Below are 18037 nucleotides of genomic sequence, written 5' to 3' on the forward strand. Positions count from 1 at the left end.
TCCCGCTGGGTCCCGTGTGCCACCCCGTCCGATTCCCACCAGCTCGGGTCTCCCAGGACCCGCAAGGGGCGAAGGGGTGGAGGGGTGGAGGGGTGGGGCATACCCTGTGACGCTACCAGGCAGGGACTGCGCAGGCGCCGGGGCGGGCTCTCGCGCACTCGCGCGCCGCGCTATTCGCGCGGGAGTGGGACTGCGGCGCGCTCGGGGTGTAGGTAGGTGGGAACGGAAGCCACAGCCGCGAAGAGAGACCGCCAGGATGGCGACACCGAGCAGGAAAACGTCCACTCAAAGCCCCCTGGCCTCCAAGAGAGCTCTCATGAGTGATCCCTCGTCGGAAGTCCCGAGCAAGAAAAAGAGTTCGGTTCCACCGGCTGCGCCACCGCCACTGCCGTCTTCCGGGCCTTTCGTGGAAGGCTCTATAGTCCGCATCGCGATGGAGAACTTCCTGTGAGTGACCGGAGGCCGAGCCGCGGCGTGGGAGGCCAGCGGCCGGCACACGAGGGCCGCAAGCTGCGTGCATGCGGGGGGCGGGTCGGTCGAGGTGTGCCTAGCTTTTGGTAAATTCGTCTGGGGATTGCTGTGAGGATATTTACTCGTGGGCCGTGGAGATTGACGTGTTTGTTGATGTGGTAGGTGAGTGCCTTGTGTATTGCAGTTTTTAAATTCTTAATGCCAAAGTTGTTTGAAGACGTCAAATGGCGGGCAGTGGACGTAGTAGGAATTACATCTCCCGCTGGGAGTCACGGCCTGTAGACATAATCTGTAATTCACAAAACTATGGTCCTGGGAAGTCAAAAAGCAACGGTTAAATCAGGGCGACAGTGACGCTGTGGCACATTTCGTGAAGAGATGGCAGTTGCCAGGTGGACAAAGATGGTGATGGTTGTCATGGATGGAGACATTTCCTGAAATGTACCAGAAAATTAAGCCCTGCTCTCAGTTGTTGCGCTACCCAGCAGAGCCTTGACTTCTTCAAATCTGACTTCCCTGGTTGCTTTCTCACTCTTCAGACAACTAATCATAGTATTCACTTTAGAATTTAGTAAGGATGTTGTAACACAACTATCGTGTATCCGTCTAGCACCTTGCAGTTATTTGTCTGTTATATTTTAAGCTTGCGCAGTGGCCTAAGGAAAACAATTACGGTAACAATAACGACATTTTTTTTAAAGCATCTGTCCTCTGCCAGGTATAGAAATAGGTACTTTATTTACACAGTACCCTCATTCATTCCTCATAACTCTTTATAGCATCTCCACTGTTAAGCTCAGAGAGGTTGATTTGCCCAGGTTTACTCAGCTGATAAGTAGCTGAATTGTTGTTTTAATTCAAATCAGGAAAGATAAATATCAAATGAAGTACCTACCATAATTATATATGTGTGTGTGTATCAGGATGCCCTGGGGGCGCAAAGGATGAAATGATTAATTTCCTCCACAGTTGTGAGAAGGGCCTTGTACTGGAGGATATGAAAGTCTTAAGGGAAGAGCATGGAACTGCCTGAAACAGTTGGCTGTATTTAGTAAGTTTCCAGTATCCTAGTATGATTAGGACATAGGATGTGAGTGAGTGTATGGATAGAGTGATACTGACGATATGTTGCATTATTGAGGGTCTGTGTTTCCTGTGCTGAGAAATTGCAACTTTATCCTGTAGGTAGCCAGGATGCATTTTGAGTAGGGCATCATATCTGGGTTGGGCTTCTCAGGTGGTGCTAGTGGTAAATAACCTGCTTGCCAGCGCAGGAGGGTTAGGAGACAGGGGATGGATCTCCTGGAGGGCGGCATGGCAACTCACGCCAGTATTCTTGCCTGGAGAATCCCATGGACAGAGTAGCCTGGCGGGCTACATCCATAGGGTCACAAAGAGTTGGACACAACTGATATAGCGCACACGTGTGCACCCTCATGTGGTTTATATTACTTTGGAAGCAGTGTGAAGGATGATTTAGAAAGGGTGCAAGATTGGAGGCAAGAAGGCTTTTACAGTATGAAGGCAGAGATGATCGGGATTTGAGTCTCACAGTGGGAAGTAGGAGCAGAAAAAATAGATTTGACAGGATTTTGTCTGCAGATTAATTGCGAGGCATCGGGGTAAAGGAGAAGTGGAGTATTTTTCCTCAAGTCTCTCTCTTGGCTAATTGGTATAGAGCTGTGCCAAAGAAGAGGTAATTCTGGGAGGGTAATAATAAATGCCTTTTGTATCTTGTGTATTGAAGTTTCCTGTGGGACATCTAAAAGGTCTTCTATGGGCAGTATTTATAAGGGTTCAGAGCTTATAGGAAAATGTTAACAGATGAGAGACTTAAGAATCATGCATATAGGTGATTGTTGAAATTGCAGAAATGGTTGAAATTGCCTCGAAGGGAATATAAATAGAAGTCCAAGTACAGGGTTCCAGAGGAATGCCAACATTTAAGGGTAAACAGAAGAACTCACAGATTGAGAAGGAACTGTTCAGGGAAGTAAGGGGAGAACTGTGGGAGAGTATTATCAGAGAACCCAAGGAAAAAGAGTACTTCAGAAAACATATGATACAGTGAAGTCAGATAACAGTACAGAAAAGAACCTGCTGCATTTAGCAGTCAGGAAATCTTTGGCGCTTTGAGGTAGGGGAAGTGGAAAACTTTGCAGTCATAGAAGAATGAATGAGCGTGAGGAAGTAACGCTTGGATGTGAAGAGGAGAAAGAAAAGGTAGCTGGAAAGCACAGACTAAGTAAGATTTTGTTTATTTTTATGAGAGGACTTTGAGTTTTAGGAACGCAGTAGGAAGACTAGGCCTAGAGAACTAAAAGGGCCTGGAAGAGAGTAGTCAAGGGAAAGATTCCTGTGAGTTAACCAAGTCCACTGGGATTGAGAGTAGAGGGAGGAGATTTTTAGGCAGAAGTAATAGCATATGCAAAGGCTTTGAGAAAGAAGGAAGCATAAGATAGTCAAGAAATTGAAAGAAATTCTTTATAGGTAAACTTTAGAGGTCTAATTAGAGAATAGGGGAAGGAGATAGAAAGTAGAAAAAGATGATCTAGACCTAAATCATGAAGGGTCCTATTTGTTTCTTTTTTTAAAAGCAGGGTATGTCAGATTTTCTTGTTTACCAACATTATTTGGTGATGAATGATGAATGGGTGGGTAGTGTGAACAGAGGTGAGGAGACAAAAAGAATCAAAGATGATGGCTAGGTTTCTGCTGTGGGCAGAGGAATGAATAATTATATCCTTTACTAAGAGACTACAAGAGTGGTTTTAGATGTTTTTTTTAAAGGCTTATGAAAAGTAATTCCAGTTTTGGACTGTGAATTTTAAATTATTATAGCTAGGCTCAAACACATTTTTATTGATCAAAATAGCAACCATTACAGTCAACACATTTTTGCCAACAAGAAATAAGTTTGTTTATTCTTGTAGCTTAAAAATCTGTCCTTCAGGATTCAACGAACTCTTGGAAAGCGTTTTCTGTCTCATGCTGCTTGTGGAAGTGATTTGCCTGCAAAACGTTGTTGAGATGCTTGAAAAAGTGGTAATTGGTTGGTGATAGGTTATATGGCTGTTGAGGCAAAACTTCTTAGCCCAATTCTTTCAACTTTTGAAGAGTTGGTTTTGTGATGTATGGTCAGGCGTTGTTATGGAGATGAATTGGGCCCATTCTGTTGGCCAGTGCTGGCTGCAGGCATTGCAATTTCTGTGCATCTCATGGATTTGCTGAGCATACTTCTCAGATGTAATGGTTTCTTTGCACCAGGATTCAGAAAGCTGTAGTATATCAGATGGGCAGCAGACCACCAAGAGAGTGACCATGACCTTTTTTTGGTGCAATTTTGACTTTGGAAAGTGCTTGGAGTTTCTTCGTGGTCGAACCGCTGAGCAGGTTATCACCGGTTGTCATATAAAATCCACTTTTCGTCACATGGTTTGTTGTTGCATACAATAAGAGAAGATGACACTTCAAAACAACGGGTTTTTTTTTCTTGGTCTATTCATGAGGTACCCACTTAACGAGCTTTTCCACCTTTCCAATTTGCTTCAAATGCCGAATGACCACAGAAGGATTGACATTGAGTTCTTGGGCAACTTCTGGTGTAGTTGTAAGAGGTTCAGCATTGATAATCCTCTCAATTGGTTGTTGTCAACTTCCAGTTGCCGGCCACTGTGCTGCTCATCCTCAAGGCTCTCATCTCCTTTGCAAAACATCTTGAACCAGTGCAGTTCATTAGCAGTTCCTGGGCCAAATGCGTGGTTGATGTTGAGTTATCTCTGCTGCCTTACAACCAATTTTGAACCCATTTTGAACTCGAATAAGAAAATTGCTCTAATTTGCATTTTGTTTAACATCATTTCCCTAGTCTAAAATAAATATAAAATAAACAGCAAGTAATAAGTCATTAGCAAAAAAAAAAAAGTGCATTAAAATGATGTATAACATAACCACATTTATTTGAAAATCTATTCCAATATCAAACAGCAAAGTTCAACAATGCAAAACCACAGTTACTTTTGCACCAGTGTAATAGTTTTGAATATGTTAAGTTTGAAGTGACCATTGTAGGACATCCAAATAGAGTTCTTGAGGTGGGAATTGCATCTGTAGGTCATCTGAACTGACTTTCAGTATGTAGATGTTACCTGAGGCCATGGAGAATATATGAGGTACTAGATAAAGTATGTAAACTCAGAAGAGGGTGGCCTCTGAAATTAGCTTTTTCAGGGGGAGGTCAGAGAAAAGGGAACTCACAAAAGGGAATTTCCAATAAACATATTGTAGAGTCAGAATGGGTTTTTTTTTTTTTTTTTTCTCTTTTAAATGCAGAGGCTTTATTTAGTTTTTGGCAGCTTTTCGTGTTTATAGTGTTTGTGTGTAACGATATAGGTCAGAAGTTTTCATGCTTTTTTCTGCTGTATTTGTTTGCTTTAATACCAGTTGCATCACTATTTTAGTAAGACAGTTGACAGCAGGAAAATCAAATATTAAAAGAATGGAGCTGCATGTGTTGATTAAGAAGCTCCAAGTCAGATAATTTTCCAGATGTCTGAAATTCCCAAACTAGTTTTATTTTCAGTGTTGTAAAGGGTTGTTTCAAGACTCTGCTGTTACTAGAATAAAGCTTCTGAAAAGACAGGTGGATGCTCTGCGGAGAAGTGGGGTTGGAAACCTGCCAGAAAATACTTTTATTTACCACCTGTATTTATTTTATTACAACTTGGAATTTCAGAATTATTAATTTCTTGAAGTGTGCTTGGTTAAATTATTTGAATACTTAGCAAGTTAGTAATAGGCTAAGCTTTTACTCTTGGGGAATTAGTTGGTAGCCAACTGAAACTGTGGGCATGGGACATTACTTATGGGGTCCAGTTCCAGATATTCAAGGACATGGTACAAAGATACTGAGTCAGTTTCCTTCACATCTTGCCATAGCTCTCCCTGAAGACTAATATGGGTTAGATGCTCCTGTTGCAGGTAGAGAGCAGGACAGCATGCTGCTTTCTAGTATGAGGGAAAGTTACGGACGTGCTTGGTGATGATGCACTCTTGTTTCCTCTCATAGGAATGAAATTTAATTTGTACTACAGATAGATCCTTTGGTGAATGTCTGGCAGCATATTAAAGGAAATTCATGTTATTTTTAAAAATTAATAAATTAAACTATTGAGTTGATATATCTTCAGTTTTCTATAATAAAAGTAATTCGATTGACTGTGATGTTTCTAGTAAGCATTTTAATTCAAGAGAAATATAAATGTAAAATACACAAATTTAGAATGAGCTGTCACTTTACTTACATATAATTTGTTTAAAAACCATTTGTACAGTAGCTTTGATGGACTTTCTCATGTATTAGAATTACTAAAGAGTAAATTATATCAAACTTCACTCTATTCAGCAGACTTAATATTTGAGAAAAATTATGTGAAGTTTTATTTTCCCATGAATGTTCTAATTTTAGATATACTTTGTCACTTTTTAATTTCTCTCACTGACAGACATTTTTTTCCCTGTAAATTATTAACAACCTATAAACTAATGTTACATTAAAATTTATAAGGTGAGTTGGTTTTCAAAGAATTTGAGGAAACCTATAGTTAGTGATACGAGTAAAGCAAGAAAAAGTGCTTTAGTAGGAAAATATTCTTCACTTCTTGTTTCTGCCTAGTAATCTCACCTCTTTATAATTTAGGACATATGATGTCTGTGAAGTATCTCCTGGGCCCCACTTGAATATGATTATTGGAGCTAATGGAACAGGGAAGTCCAGCATTGTGTGTGCCATTTGCCTTGGATTAGCAGGCAAACCTGCTTTCATGGGACGGGCAGATAAGGTAAGTTAACATAGGTACTTTTAACAAAATTCAAAACCATGAATCGCTTTTGGTAACAAAGCAATTTCTTCATCTTAATTCTTTGGGTATGGCAAATGTGTTGTGCTTGAATATAAATAATGAATTTGGCAGATAGAGACACTGAGGGAAGATCTCCATTTTACAGAAGTAGTTTGCTATATACCTAGAGAATTCTCCAAGTGTGTAACACCTTCAGCCTTAGAAATAGTGTAAGATACAGCTGTTTAAATGTATGGATGGACTTGTGAAAAGGAGAAGTAAGTTTCCAAAGGGCACAAACAAAGTAATTTGGATCCAAAGATTGCTGCAAGCTCTGAAGTTGTTTTCCCAGAGTTATTTGCTTACCTTGTGCCCTGAAACCTGGTTTTGAATTCGTTGCATAAAATTGGGGGTCCTGAGGGTGTAGAAGAGTTAGAAGATAAAACTATGAGTACTGTGTGTAGCAGGAAAAACAAAAAATTGCAAAGTGGGGCTACTTATCTCAATATTATCTCTGAATACAGTAGTAGAAGGAAAAAGAAAAAAAATCTTTCAAACAAGCCTCAACACATACATTGTAATTTTAAAGTGGCCTCACTTAGTAATATCTCTGGCAGAAGCAAATGAAATCCTCTGAAGGAAAATGCTTTCAATACAGTCCTCAAAAGAAACCTAATGTAAAGTTCCAAGAAATTCATGAATCCATACCCTGCAAAATCACAAAGCATAGGAGAAAATGAAACACCAAAAATGAGAGCTAATAAAAACAACAGGCTGACCTATAGAGCTTGTATATATAGAATGTAAACTAGGAATATTTGGTTTATTTAGGAACTGAAAGAAGGTTGCAAAGGAGTAAGTAACAAAAAGATAACGTAAATTTGAAAAAGAATCAGTGAGAATATAAATAAAAATACATGGGAGAGAAACTTGATGGACAGGTAAAACAACAAAGCAGACATATTTGAGAATATGTGAACCAAAATACTTGACAGTTTTTCTAAACATGAAATATAGAGTTAAAGCAAAAGAATTAAAAGTATGAGATCAAGATTGAGACCTGATAGTTGAAGGAAAATAATGGACTAAGGAAGAGGCAATATTCAATGAAAGAATGACTAAGAATTTTCCAGAAATGTTGAAAAACTTGAATCCTCAGATCCATTGTACCTAAATATATTCCAGATGGTGTAAAAGAAAGAAATACACAAATAGACACATTGTAGTAAATTTTAGAATACCAAACATGGTAGTCATATGGTCTCAGAATATGAAGGGGTTGAAAGAACCGTCTGAGATCCTCATAAAGGAACTTTGAAAGTGTTTAATTTAGGAAGAAGGAAAATTATCTCAGAAGAAAGTCTGAGAGGTAAAAAGATGTGATCAATGAAATGGTAAACATGTAGTAAGTGTTAGTTGCTTAATTGTGTCCAACTATTTGCAATCCTGTGGACTGTGGCCCACCAGCCTCCTATGTCCATAGAATTCTGCAGTCAAGAATACTGGAATTGCCATTCCCTTCTCCGGGGGAACTTCCCAACCCAGGGATTGAACCCGGGTCTTGTACATTGCAGGCAGATTCTTCACCATCTCACCAGTGAAGCCTACTAAACATATAGTAAAGTTATGTGTAAACTGTATAAAATAATACTGATGTCTCATTTGTCAATTTTTTAAATCAAAGAAGATAGAACTAAATGTTGTCAAAGCTGTGATCAGAGTTAAAGTATTCTCTGTATTGTTGGGAGAAAGTTAAGATAATTGGTTAGCTTAAGAGTTTATTAAGTTAAATATGCATTTTAAAGTTTGTAGAGTAAACCAGTTAAAAAAAAAAAAAGAAGTCAAAATATGTAACTTCCAAACAGGAAAGATTAAAGTAGGAGGAGCGAAGTAGAGGAAAAATAACCACTGCCCAAACAATCCAGAAGGAGTCTTGAGAAAGGAGAAAGAGAAAAGAAACAGAAATGTGAAAAAGGACATCATTAGAAAACATAAAAAGAGTGGAAATCCATGCACAATACATTTCATAATAATTATGACTGCCATCAGGGCATTACAAGACTGCAGCAGAGGTTTATATATTCATAATATAAGAATATTATGAGAATCATTCCACTAAAGCGTAAATATTTTAAAAGTTGTGACTGTATATATTTCTACAGCTATTTAAATTACCAAAACTAACTCTTAAGTAGAGACGATAAATTAGCTGGTAAGTTTTTTCTCATAGAGAACACCATACAAAAAAAAATGTGGATTAGTCCTAACAGCAAAAGTTGCTGTTTACACGGAAATGTGACTTTAGGTACCCAAATCAATCAAGGATAGCATGAGAAAATAACAAGCTCCTTTCACTCATGAATCTGGAGGCAAAAATCACACACAAAAAAGGAACTTTAGCATGTTGAATTTAATAATATATATTGTGACCAAATCGAAGTTATTCAAGAAATGACAGATTATTAGTAAAAAATTAACATAATAAACCATATTTTAAAGAAGTAGAACTCAATAATTTCTCAACAAATAAAAAGCATTCAGTTAAATTCCACAGTAATTTATGACTAAAAACTCTTAGTAAACTAGGAATAGAATGGACCTTTCTTAATTTCAGGATATATCTATGAAAATGTACATGTCAAAGTTACCTACTAGCATTACTATTAAACACTGTATTGGAAGTTCTAGATAGAAGAGAAAAGATATGTGTTGAAAAGAAAGAAAACTCTCAATCACAGGTTGTAGGAATGTCTGCTTAAAAAGCATAAAGAAATTCTGGCTGAGCCTCCTGATGGATTAATATACAAATTTAATAGGGTTAAATCACCTATCAACAGAAAATTGGATTAAAGATTTACTGAGCATGGCCCGAAAACAAGACCCAGTTTCTCCCTCAGTCAGTCTCTCCCATCAGGAAGCTTCCATAAGCCTCTTATCCTTCTCCATGGTGGGGCAGACAGACTGAAAACCACAATCACAAAAAACTAACCAATCTGCTCACATGGACCATAGCCTTGTCTAACTCAGTGAAACTATGAGCCATGCCATGTAGGGCCACCCAAGACAGACGGGTCATGGTGGAGAGTTCTGACAAAACGTGGTCCACTGGAGAAGGGAATGGCAAACCACTTCAGTATTCTTTCCTTGAGAACCGCATGAACAGTATGAAAAGACAAAAACATAGGAGAACTCCCCAGGTCGGTAGGTGCCCAATATGCTATGGGAGATCAGTGGAGAAATAACTCCAGAAAGAATGAAGAGATGTAGCCAAAGCAACAACAACACTCAGTTGTGGATGTGACTGGTAATGGAAGTAAAATCCGATGCTATAAAGAGCAATATTGCAGAGGAACCTGGAATGTTAGGTCTGTGAATCAAGGCAAATTGGACGTGACCAAACAAGAGATGGCAAGAGTGAACATCAACATTTTAGGAATCAGCAAACTAAAAAGGACTGGAATGGGTGAATTTAACTCAGATGACCATTATATCTACTAGTACGGTGGGCAAGAATCCCTTAGAATACATGGAGTAGCCATCATAGTCAACGAAAGAGTCTGAAATGCAGAACTTGGATGCAGTCTCAGAAACGACAAATGATCTCTGTTTCTTTCCAAGGCAAACCATTCAATATCACAGTAATCGAAGTCTGTGCCCTGACTGGTAATACTGAAGAAGCTGAAGTTGAATGATTCTATGAAGACCTCTAAAACCTAGAACTAACACCCAGAAAAGAATCCTTTTCATTTTAGGGGACTGGAAAGCAAAAGTAGGAAGTCAAGAAATAGCTGGAGTAGCAGGCAAATTTGGCCTTGAAGTATAGAATGTAGCGAGGCAAAGGCTAACAGTTTTGCCAAGAGAATGCACTGGTCATAGCAAATGCTCTCTTCCAACAACACAAGAGAAGACTCTACTCGTGGACGTCACCAGATGGTCAGTACCAAAATCAGACTGCTTATATTCTTTGCAAGCAAAGATGGAGAAGCTCTATACAGTCAGCAAAAACAGGACCGGGAGCTGACTGTGGCTCAGATCATGAAAATAAATATTGCCAAGTTGAGACTTAAATTGAAGAAAGTAGGCAAAACCACTAGACCACTCAGGTTATGGCCTAAATCAAATCCCTACTACTATACAGTGGGAGTGAGAAATAGATTTAAGGGACTAGATCTGATAGACAGAGTGCCTGAAGAACTATGGACGGAGGTTTGTGACACTGTACAGGAGGCAGTGATCAAGATCATCCCAAAGAAAAAGAAATGCAAAAAGGCAAAATGATTGTTTGAGGAGGCCTTACAAATAGCTGAGAAGAGAACTGAAAGACAGAGGAGAAAAGGAAGATAATTCCATTTGAATGCAGAGTTCCAAAGAACAGCAAGGAGAGAGAAGAAAGCCTTCCTCAATGATCAGTGTAATGAAATAGAGGAAAACAATAGAATGGGAAAGACTAGAGACCTCTTCAAGAAAATTAGACATACCAAGGGAACATTTCATGGAAAGATGGGCACAATAAAGGACAGAAATGGTATGGACCTAACAGAAGTAGAAGATATTAGTAAGAGGTGGCAAGAATACACAGAAGAACTGTACAAAAAAGATCTTCATGACCCAGATAATCATGATGGTGTGCTCACTCACCTAAAGCCAGACATCTTAGAATGCGAAGTCAAGTGGGCCTTAGGGGAAGCATCACTACGAACAAAGCTAGTGGAGGTAATGGAGCTTCAGTTGAGCTATTTCAGATCCTAAAAGATGATGCTGTGAAAGTGCTGCACTCATTATGTCAGCAAATTTGGAAGACTCAGCAGTGGCCACAGGACTACAAAAGGTCAGTTTTCATTCCAGTCCCAAAGAAAGGCAATGCCAAAGAATGCTCAGACTACCACACAGTTGCACTCATCTCAGATGCTAGCAAAGTAATGCTGAAAATTCTCCAAGCCAGGCTTCAATAGTACATGAATTGTGAACTTTCATATGTACAAACTGGATTTAGAAAAGGCAGAGGAACCAGAGATCAAATGGCCAACATCTGCTGGATCATCAGAAAAGCAAGAGGGTTTCAGAAAAACATCTATTTCTGCTTTATTGACTATGCCAAAGCCTTTGACTGTGTGGATCGCAACAAACTGGAAAATTCTTCAAGAGATGGGAATACCAGACCACCTTACCGGCCTCCTGAGAAACCTGTGTGCAGGTCAAGAAGCAACAGTGAGAACTGGACACAGAACAACAGACTGGTGCCAAATCGGGAAAGAAGTATGTCAAGGCTGTATATTGTCACCCCACTTATTTAACTTATATGCAGAGTTCATCATGTGAAATGCTGGGCTGGATGAAGCACAAACTGGAATCAAGGTTGCTGGGAGAAATATCAGTAACCTCATATATGCAGATGATACCACCCTTACGGCAGAAAGTGAAGAAGAACTGAAGAGCCTCCTGATGAAAGTGAAAGAGGAAAGTGAAAAACTTGACTTAAAACCCAACAGTCGGGTAACTAACATCATGACATCTGGTTTGGTCACTTTATGGCCGATAGATGGGGAAACAATGGAAACAGAGAGAGACTTTATTTTGAGGGGCTCCAAAATCACTGCAGATGGTGAGTCAGTTCAGTTCAGTCGCTCAGTCGTGTCTGACTCTTTGCTACCCCATGAACTGCAGCATGCCAGGCCTCCCTGTCCATAACCAACTGCCAGAGTCTACCCAAACCCATGTCCATTGAGTTGGTGATGCCCTCCCACCATCTCATCCTTGTCCCCTTCTCCTCCTGCCCTCAGTCTTTCCCAGCATCAGGATCTTTTCAAATGAGTCAGCTCTTCACATCAGGTGGCCAAAGTATTGGAGCTTCAGCTTCAACATCAGTCTTTTCGATGAACACCCAGGACTGATCTCCTTTAGGATGGACTGCTTGGATCTCTTTGTGATCCTAGAGGCTCTCAAGAGTCTTCTCCAACACCACAGTTTAAAAGCATCAATTCTTTGGCTCTCAGCTTTCTTTATAGTCCAGCTCTCACATTCATGCATGACTACTGGAAAAACCACATCCTTGACCAGATGGACCTTTGTTGGCAAAGTATTGTCTCAGCTTTTTAATATGCTATCTAGGTTGGTCATAACTTTCTGTCCAAGGAGTAAGTGTCTTTTAATTTCATGGCTGCAGTCACCATCTGCAGTGATTTTGGAGCCCAAAAAATGAAGTCTGACACTATTTCCACTGTTTCCCCATCTATTTGCCAAGAAGTGATGGGACTGGATGCCATGATTTTAGTTTTCTGAATGTTGAGCTTTCAGCCAACTTTTTCACTCTCCTGTTTCACTTTCATCAAGAGACTTTTTAGTTCCTCTTCACTTTCTGCCATAAGGGTGGTGTCATCTGCATATCTGAGGTTATTGATATTTCTCCCGGCAATCTTGATTCCGGCTTGTGCTTCCTCCAGCCCAGCGTTTCTCATGATGTACTCTGCCCATAAGTTAAATAAGCAGGGTGACAATATATAGCCTTGATGTACTCCTTTTCCTATTTGGAACCAGTCTGTTGTTCCATGTCCAGTTCTAACTGTTGCTTCCTGACCTGTATGCAGGTTTCTCAAGAGGCAGGTCAGGTGGTCTGGTATTCCCATCTCTTTCAGAATTTTCCACAGTTTACTGTGCTCCACACAGTCAAAGGCTTTGGCATAGTCAATAAAGCAGAAATAGATGTTTTTCTGGAACTCTCTTGCTTTTTCGATCATCCAGGAGATGTTGGCAATTTGATCTCTGGTTCCTCTGCCTTTTCTAAAACCAGCTTGAACATCTGGAAGTTCACAGTTGATGTATTGCTGAAGCCTGGCTTGGAGAATTTTGAGCATTTCTTTACTAGCATGTGAAATGAGTGCAGTTGTGCAGTAATTTGAGCATTCTTTGGCATTGCCTTTCTTTGGGATTGGAATGAAAAGTGAGTTTTTCCATTTTCCAGTCCTGTGGCTGAGTTTTCCAAATTTGCTGACATAATTAGTGCAGCACTTTCACAGCATCATCTTTTAGAATTTGAAATAACGCAACTGGAATTCCATCACCTCTGCTGGCTTTGTTCATAGTGATGCTTTCTCAGGCCCACTTGACTTTGCATTCCTGTAGCCATGCAATCGAAAGACACTTGCTCTTTGAAAGAAAAGCTATGACCAACCTAGTCAGCATATTAAAAAGCAGAGAGATTACTTAGATGACAAAGGTCGATCTAGTCATAGTCAAAACTGTAGGCAAGTATGGATGTGAGAGTTGGAATATAAAGAAAGCTAGGTGCCCAAATATTGATGCCTTTGAATTGTGGTGTTGGAGAAGAGTCTTGAGAGTCCCTTGGACTTCAAGGAGATCCAACCAGTCCATCCTAAGGAACATCAGTCCTGAATATTCATTGGAAGGACTAATGTTGTAGCGGAAACTTCAGTACTTCGACTACCTGATGTGAAGAACTGACTCATTTGAAAAGACCCTGATGGTAGGAAAGATTGAAGGCTGGAGGAAAAGGGGACGTCAGAGGGGGAGATGGTTGGATGGCTCCGCCGACTCAATGTGCATGAGTGTGAGTAAACTCTGGGAGTTGGTGATGGACAGGGATGCCTGGTGTGCTGTAGTGCATGGTGTCGCAGAGTCAGACACGACTGAGCGACTGAACTGAACTGAGGTGTAAGGTAGTGTGACACTGACATTGAATCTGTGAATGCATTGATCTTGCATATCCTCACCTTCAGATATCTGAGAAATGTATGTTTAAGCCACCCACTCTGTGGGACTTTTGTTACAAAATCCCAGACTAAGGCAAGGACCTTTTTCATTCTTACTAAGGATTCCAAAACCTTTTCTGTGAGTTATATCTATTGATTAGAATTAATAATAAACTTAGAAATAATGAGCAGTTTTGAAATAAGAACTGAGAACCCCCTAAAAAAGTTGATTAACAAACAAACAAAAAAAAGTTGATTAACAAAAATCAGTAGCATTTCTGTGTTCGCTAACAGTGAACAGTAAATGCAATTGAATGCAATTAAAATGGATATTATAGCAACAAAGGTATAAGTTACATAGCCGCAAATAAAAGATATGTATGAAGAGATTATAGTTTTTATTTAAAACTGTTAACGTTTGATGCATGTCATGGTAAGTGTCATTCCAGTCAGAATTCTGTTACCGTCTATAAAAATTACAAGCTGGTTCTAAAATTTAGATGAAAAAACAGGGCCAAAAATAGCCAACCTCCTTCTCTAAAGAAATAGGATAAAGTGGAAAAACTTGTCTACCAGATATCAAGATGATACAAAATCATGGTAAATTAAGAATTGTGGTGTTGATGTAGGGTAGACTAGTGTGATGTGACCGAATAAGGAGCCAAGATACAAAGCTTAGCAAGAACTTGGTTTATGACAGAACTGACATCGTAGGTGAGTGAGGAAGAGATGGATAAATGGGACTGAAACAACTGGTTATTGGTATAGGAAAAGATGAAATTGAGTCCTTTCCTCATACTTTAACAAAGATTAGTTCCTGGTGGATTAAATATCTAAATGTGATTAACCAGGAAGTTTTTAGAAGAGATTGGTAGTAGAAGAGAATAATTTTGTGACTTCAGGTTAAGAAAATGTCTTAAAGTATAGACCCAAAAGGAAAAGTTGATGATTTCAACTCTAATAAAACTAAGGAACTTCTCTTCATCTAAAAGACACCTTGTAGAGAAAAGACTAGGCACAAATTGGGAGCATGTATATATAGAACATATAACAAGATTGATATACAGACTATATAATAAGCAAAATAATGACAACTCATAAGACATGTGAGTAAAAGATCCGCTTAAATATCTCACAGTCAAGAAGCGACCCAGACTGCCAGTACATTCCTACAGATAAGAAAAGATGCTCAACTTCATTAATTATTAGAGAAACGCACATTAGCCCTGGCAAGGTATATCTGTCAGACCCACCAGAATTCTGTTGGTGCCATGTGCTTATGAGGATATAAAGCAGTGGAAACTCTGATGCATTCTTGGTGGGAATATGAATTTGTACAACCTCCTTGGAAAGTGCTATGGTATTACCTAGTAAATCTGTAAATGCTTACATCCAGTGCCTCAAAAATTCTGCTTTCTAGGTACCCAAGTCAGCTTTTGTGCATTTATACTAGGTGAAATCATGGAAATACTTATAGAAGTATTGTTTGCAGTAAATTCTGGAATAGTCAAATACAATTGAATATTATATGACAATAAAAACAAACTTTGGCTCATTGGTTAAATATAAAAAACATAATTTTAAGGAAAAATGCCATCTTGGAAAAATACATGTAATGTGAGTTTGTTTCTAGAACAGTCAAAAACATTTGGAGTCTCATACAGTAAAAAACAAAAGCAAAGGAATTAATCAGTTTAGAGATAATAAAATCAGTTTAGCGATTACATTTGTTGTTTCATTTTTTAAACTTTTAATTTTATGTTGGAGTATAGCCGATTAACAACATTGTGATCACGTTTCAGCTGGACAGCAAAGGTACTCAGCCATGCATATATACATGTATCCATTCTCCCCCAAACTCCCCTCCCATCCAGGCTGCCAAATAACATTGAGTAGAGTTCCCTGTGCTATACAATAGGACCTTATTGGTTGTCTATTTAGAATATATAACAGTGTGTACATGTTGATCCCAAACTCCTAGCTATTCCTTTCCCTCTTTCTTCCCCATTAGTTGAGAGAAAAAGGATGCAATTAGCATGAATTAAGGAATGTCAGATACACCGGTAGTGATCAGTTTCATAAACTGGTAGATATATAGTTGTTTTATTATTTCTAAACAGTTCATGAAGTTTGTATATACTGTTGGTATATATTTCACATGAAAACATGTTTTAAAAAGAAAGTCTAAAAGTTGGGTTACTTCACTGTAAAATATTTTTAAAACTTGAAATGATTCTTTTATTTTTCAAAAACTATTGTAAATATAATATAATCAAAGTGATATTACAGGTTTTTAAGCAAGACTTAATATTTAATGTGCTGGCTTATGTGGTGTCTCCATGAGAAGGAATCTACCTGCCAACGCAGGGGATGCAGGTTCAATCCCTGGGTCAGAAAAATCTTCTGTAGAAGAAAATGACAACCCAATCCAGTATGCTTGCCTGGAGAATCTCATGAACAGAAGGAGCCGGGCTGGCTATAGTCCATGGCGTTGCAAAAGAGTCAGACACAACTTAGCGAATAAACAACAGCAAAATTTAATGTAGGTTACAAGATTGATTTGTATACCCCTTAACATTATAAATAACCTATTCAAAACAAAATTTTAATGCCATAAAGAAGGCATTTATGAGATAGAAAAGATACTGCTTTATTAATAATTAATTTTGTAACCTGAGTCATCTGGAATTCAGTTTTTATTTCAGAGAACAGGGGTTGGAGTAGATAATTTCCAAGGACATACTCAGATTTTTATTAATATTGTGTTTTGTTTGTTTTCTTGGCCATGCTGCACAGCTTGTTGGATTTTAGTTCCCCAACCAGGAATCTAACTCAGGCCTTTGGCAGTGAAAGTGCCAATTCTAACTGCTGGACTGCCAGGGAATATGTAGTTTTTTAAATTGTCAGAAATTGTTTATTAAATCGTTATCTCTCTGTAATGGTCTGCTGGATTGTATTCCAAGGGCTGCCATAGTCAGAATGGATTGGGCTGTAACAATTTTCACCAACCTTCTTATTTATTTTTGTCGTGAAGATACATCTGTCCTCACCCTTGAGTGGTAGGCTTTTTAAAGGAGGCTGTGAAGTGCAGTTTTCTTAGATGACAGCTTGTAGACATTTGTGTATCCACAGATGTGTTCAGGGGATGTCCAAATTCTTAGCAAAAAATTTTTAATGTTCTATTTCTGTTTAAATGCAATATAAAAATTTAGTGTAAGCATGTTCTGTACCACTGGTACAAATACTTTATAATAAGAACTGCCTTCTGATTTTTTCATTTCTTCCATTTGGTACCAAGTATTTTAATTATTGCAATCTAATGAGCAGATGCCCCACTCTTAAAAAAATGCCATTGTTTTCCTTATTTATGAACAAACTGAAACAGAAATGTTAAGTAACCTGGTCAAGGTGAAACAGTTTGTATATGGCAGAGCTGAGATTTGAACTGGACATGGTCTGTGTTGAAGCCTGTACTCTTGATCATTAAACTGTACTTTCTTGTTACAGGAACAGACTTTCTTTTTCATCTTTCTGGTTCTCAGTTTCATCATCTATAAAATGGATATAATACATATCTCATAAATTTTCTCATGAGTATTAATGAGAAAATTGTATATCAAGTGCTTAGAACATAAACATAGTAATGCTTAATAAATGTTAACTGTTGTGGTTATAATTGTCATCATCATTGTCATTACCACTATTAAAAAACAATTATTTGCAAGGTTTATTTCCTACCTTTTTTGAGTATTACTTAATTATAGCCTGATTTAAGATCCAGTCTGATTTTTTTAGGTCCAGGGTCTTTTTTCATACTTTACACTCACATACATATAGAAAGCAGCTTAAATACATCTATTTTATGATATAAATTGTGCTCACTTAAATCATATTTACTATATTTATTGGACTATTTAGAAAGTGCTTGGTGATAGGTGTATACTAATTAATAGCAAGATGGGTACTATTAGAGTGATTACTAATAATATTTAATCTGTGCAGTTCCGTAGAAATACTGGG

General features: G+C 38.5%; 1 protein-coding gene across 1 annotated transcript in view; it reads left to right on the forward strand.

The window, feature by feature from the left end:
* Positions 1-247: 247 nt before the first annotated feature.
* The window catches only part of SMC5 (structural maintenance of chromosomes 5), a 99174-nt gene continuing 81384 nt past the window's right edge, over positions 248-18037 (forward strand). The window contains exons 1-2 of the mRNA XM_068973781.1: positions 248-447; positions 6170-6311. Of these exons, the coding sequence (XP_068829882.1) occupies positions 257-447; positions 6170-6311 (333 nt within the window). The 5' untranslated portion in view covers positions 248-256. The remainder of the gene's footprint in view (positions 448-6169; positions 6312-18037) is intronic.

The sequence above is a fragment of the Capricornis sumatraensis genome, chromosome 6 (genome assembly GCF_032405125.1).
Source record: "Capricornis sumatraensis isolate serow.1 chromosome 6, serow.2, whole genome shotgun sequence".
Lineage (NCBI taxonomy): Eukaryota > Metazoa > Chordata > Mammalia > Artiodactyla > Bovidae > Capricornis > Capricornis sumatraensis.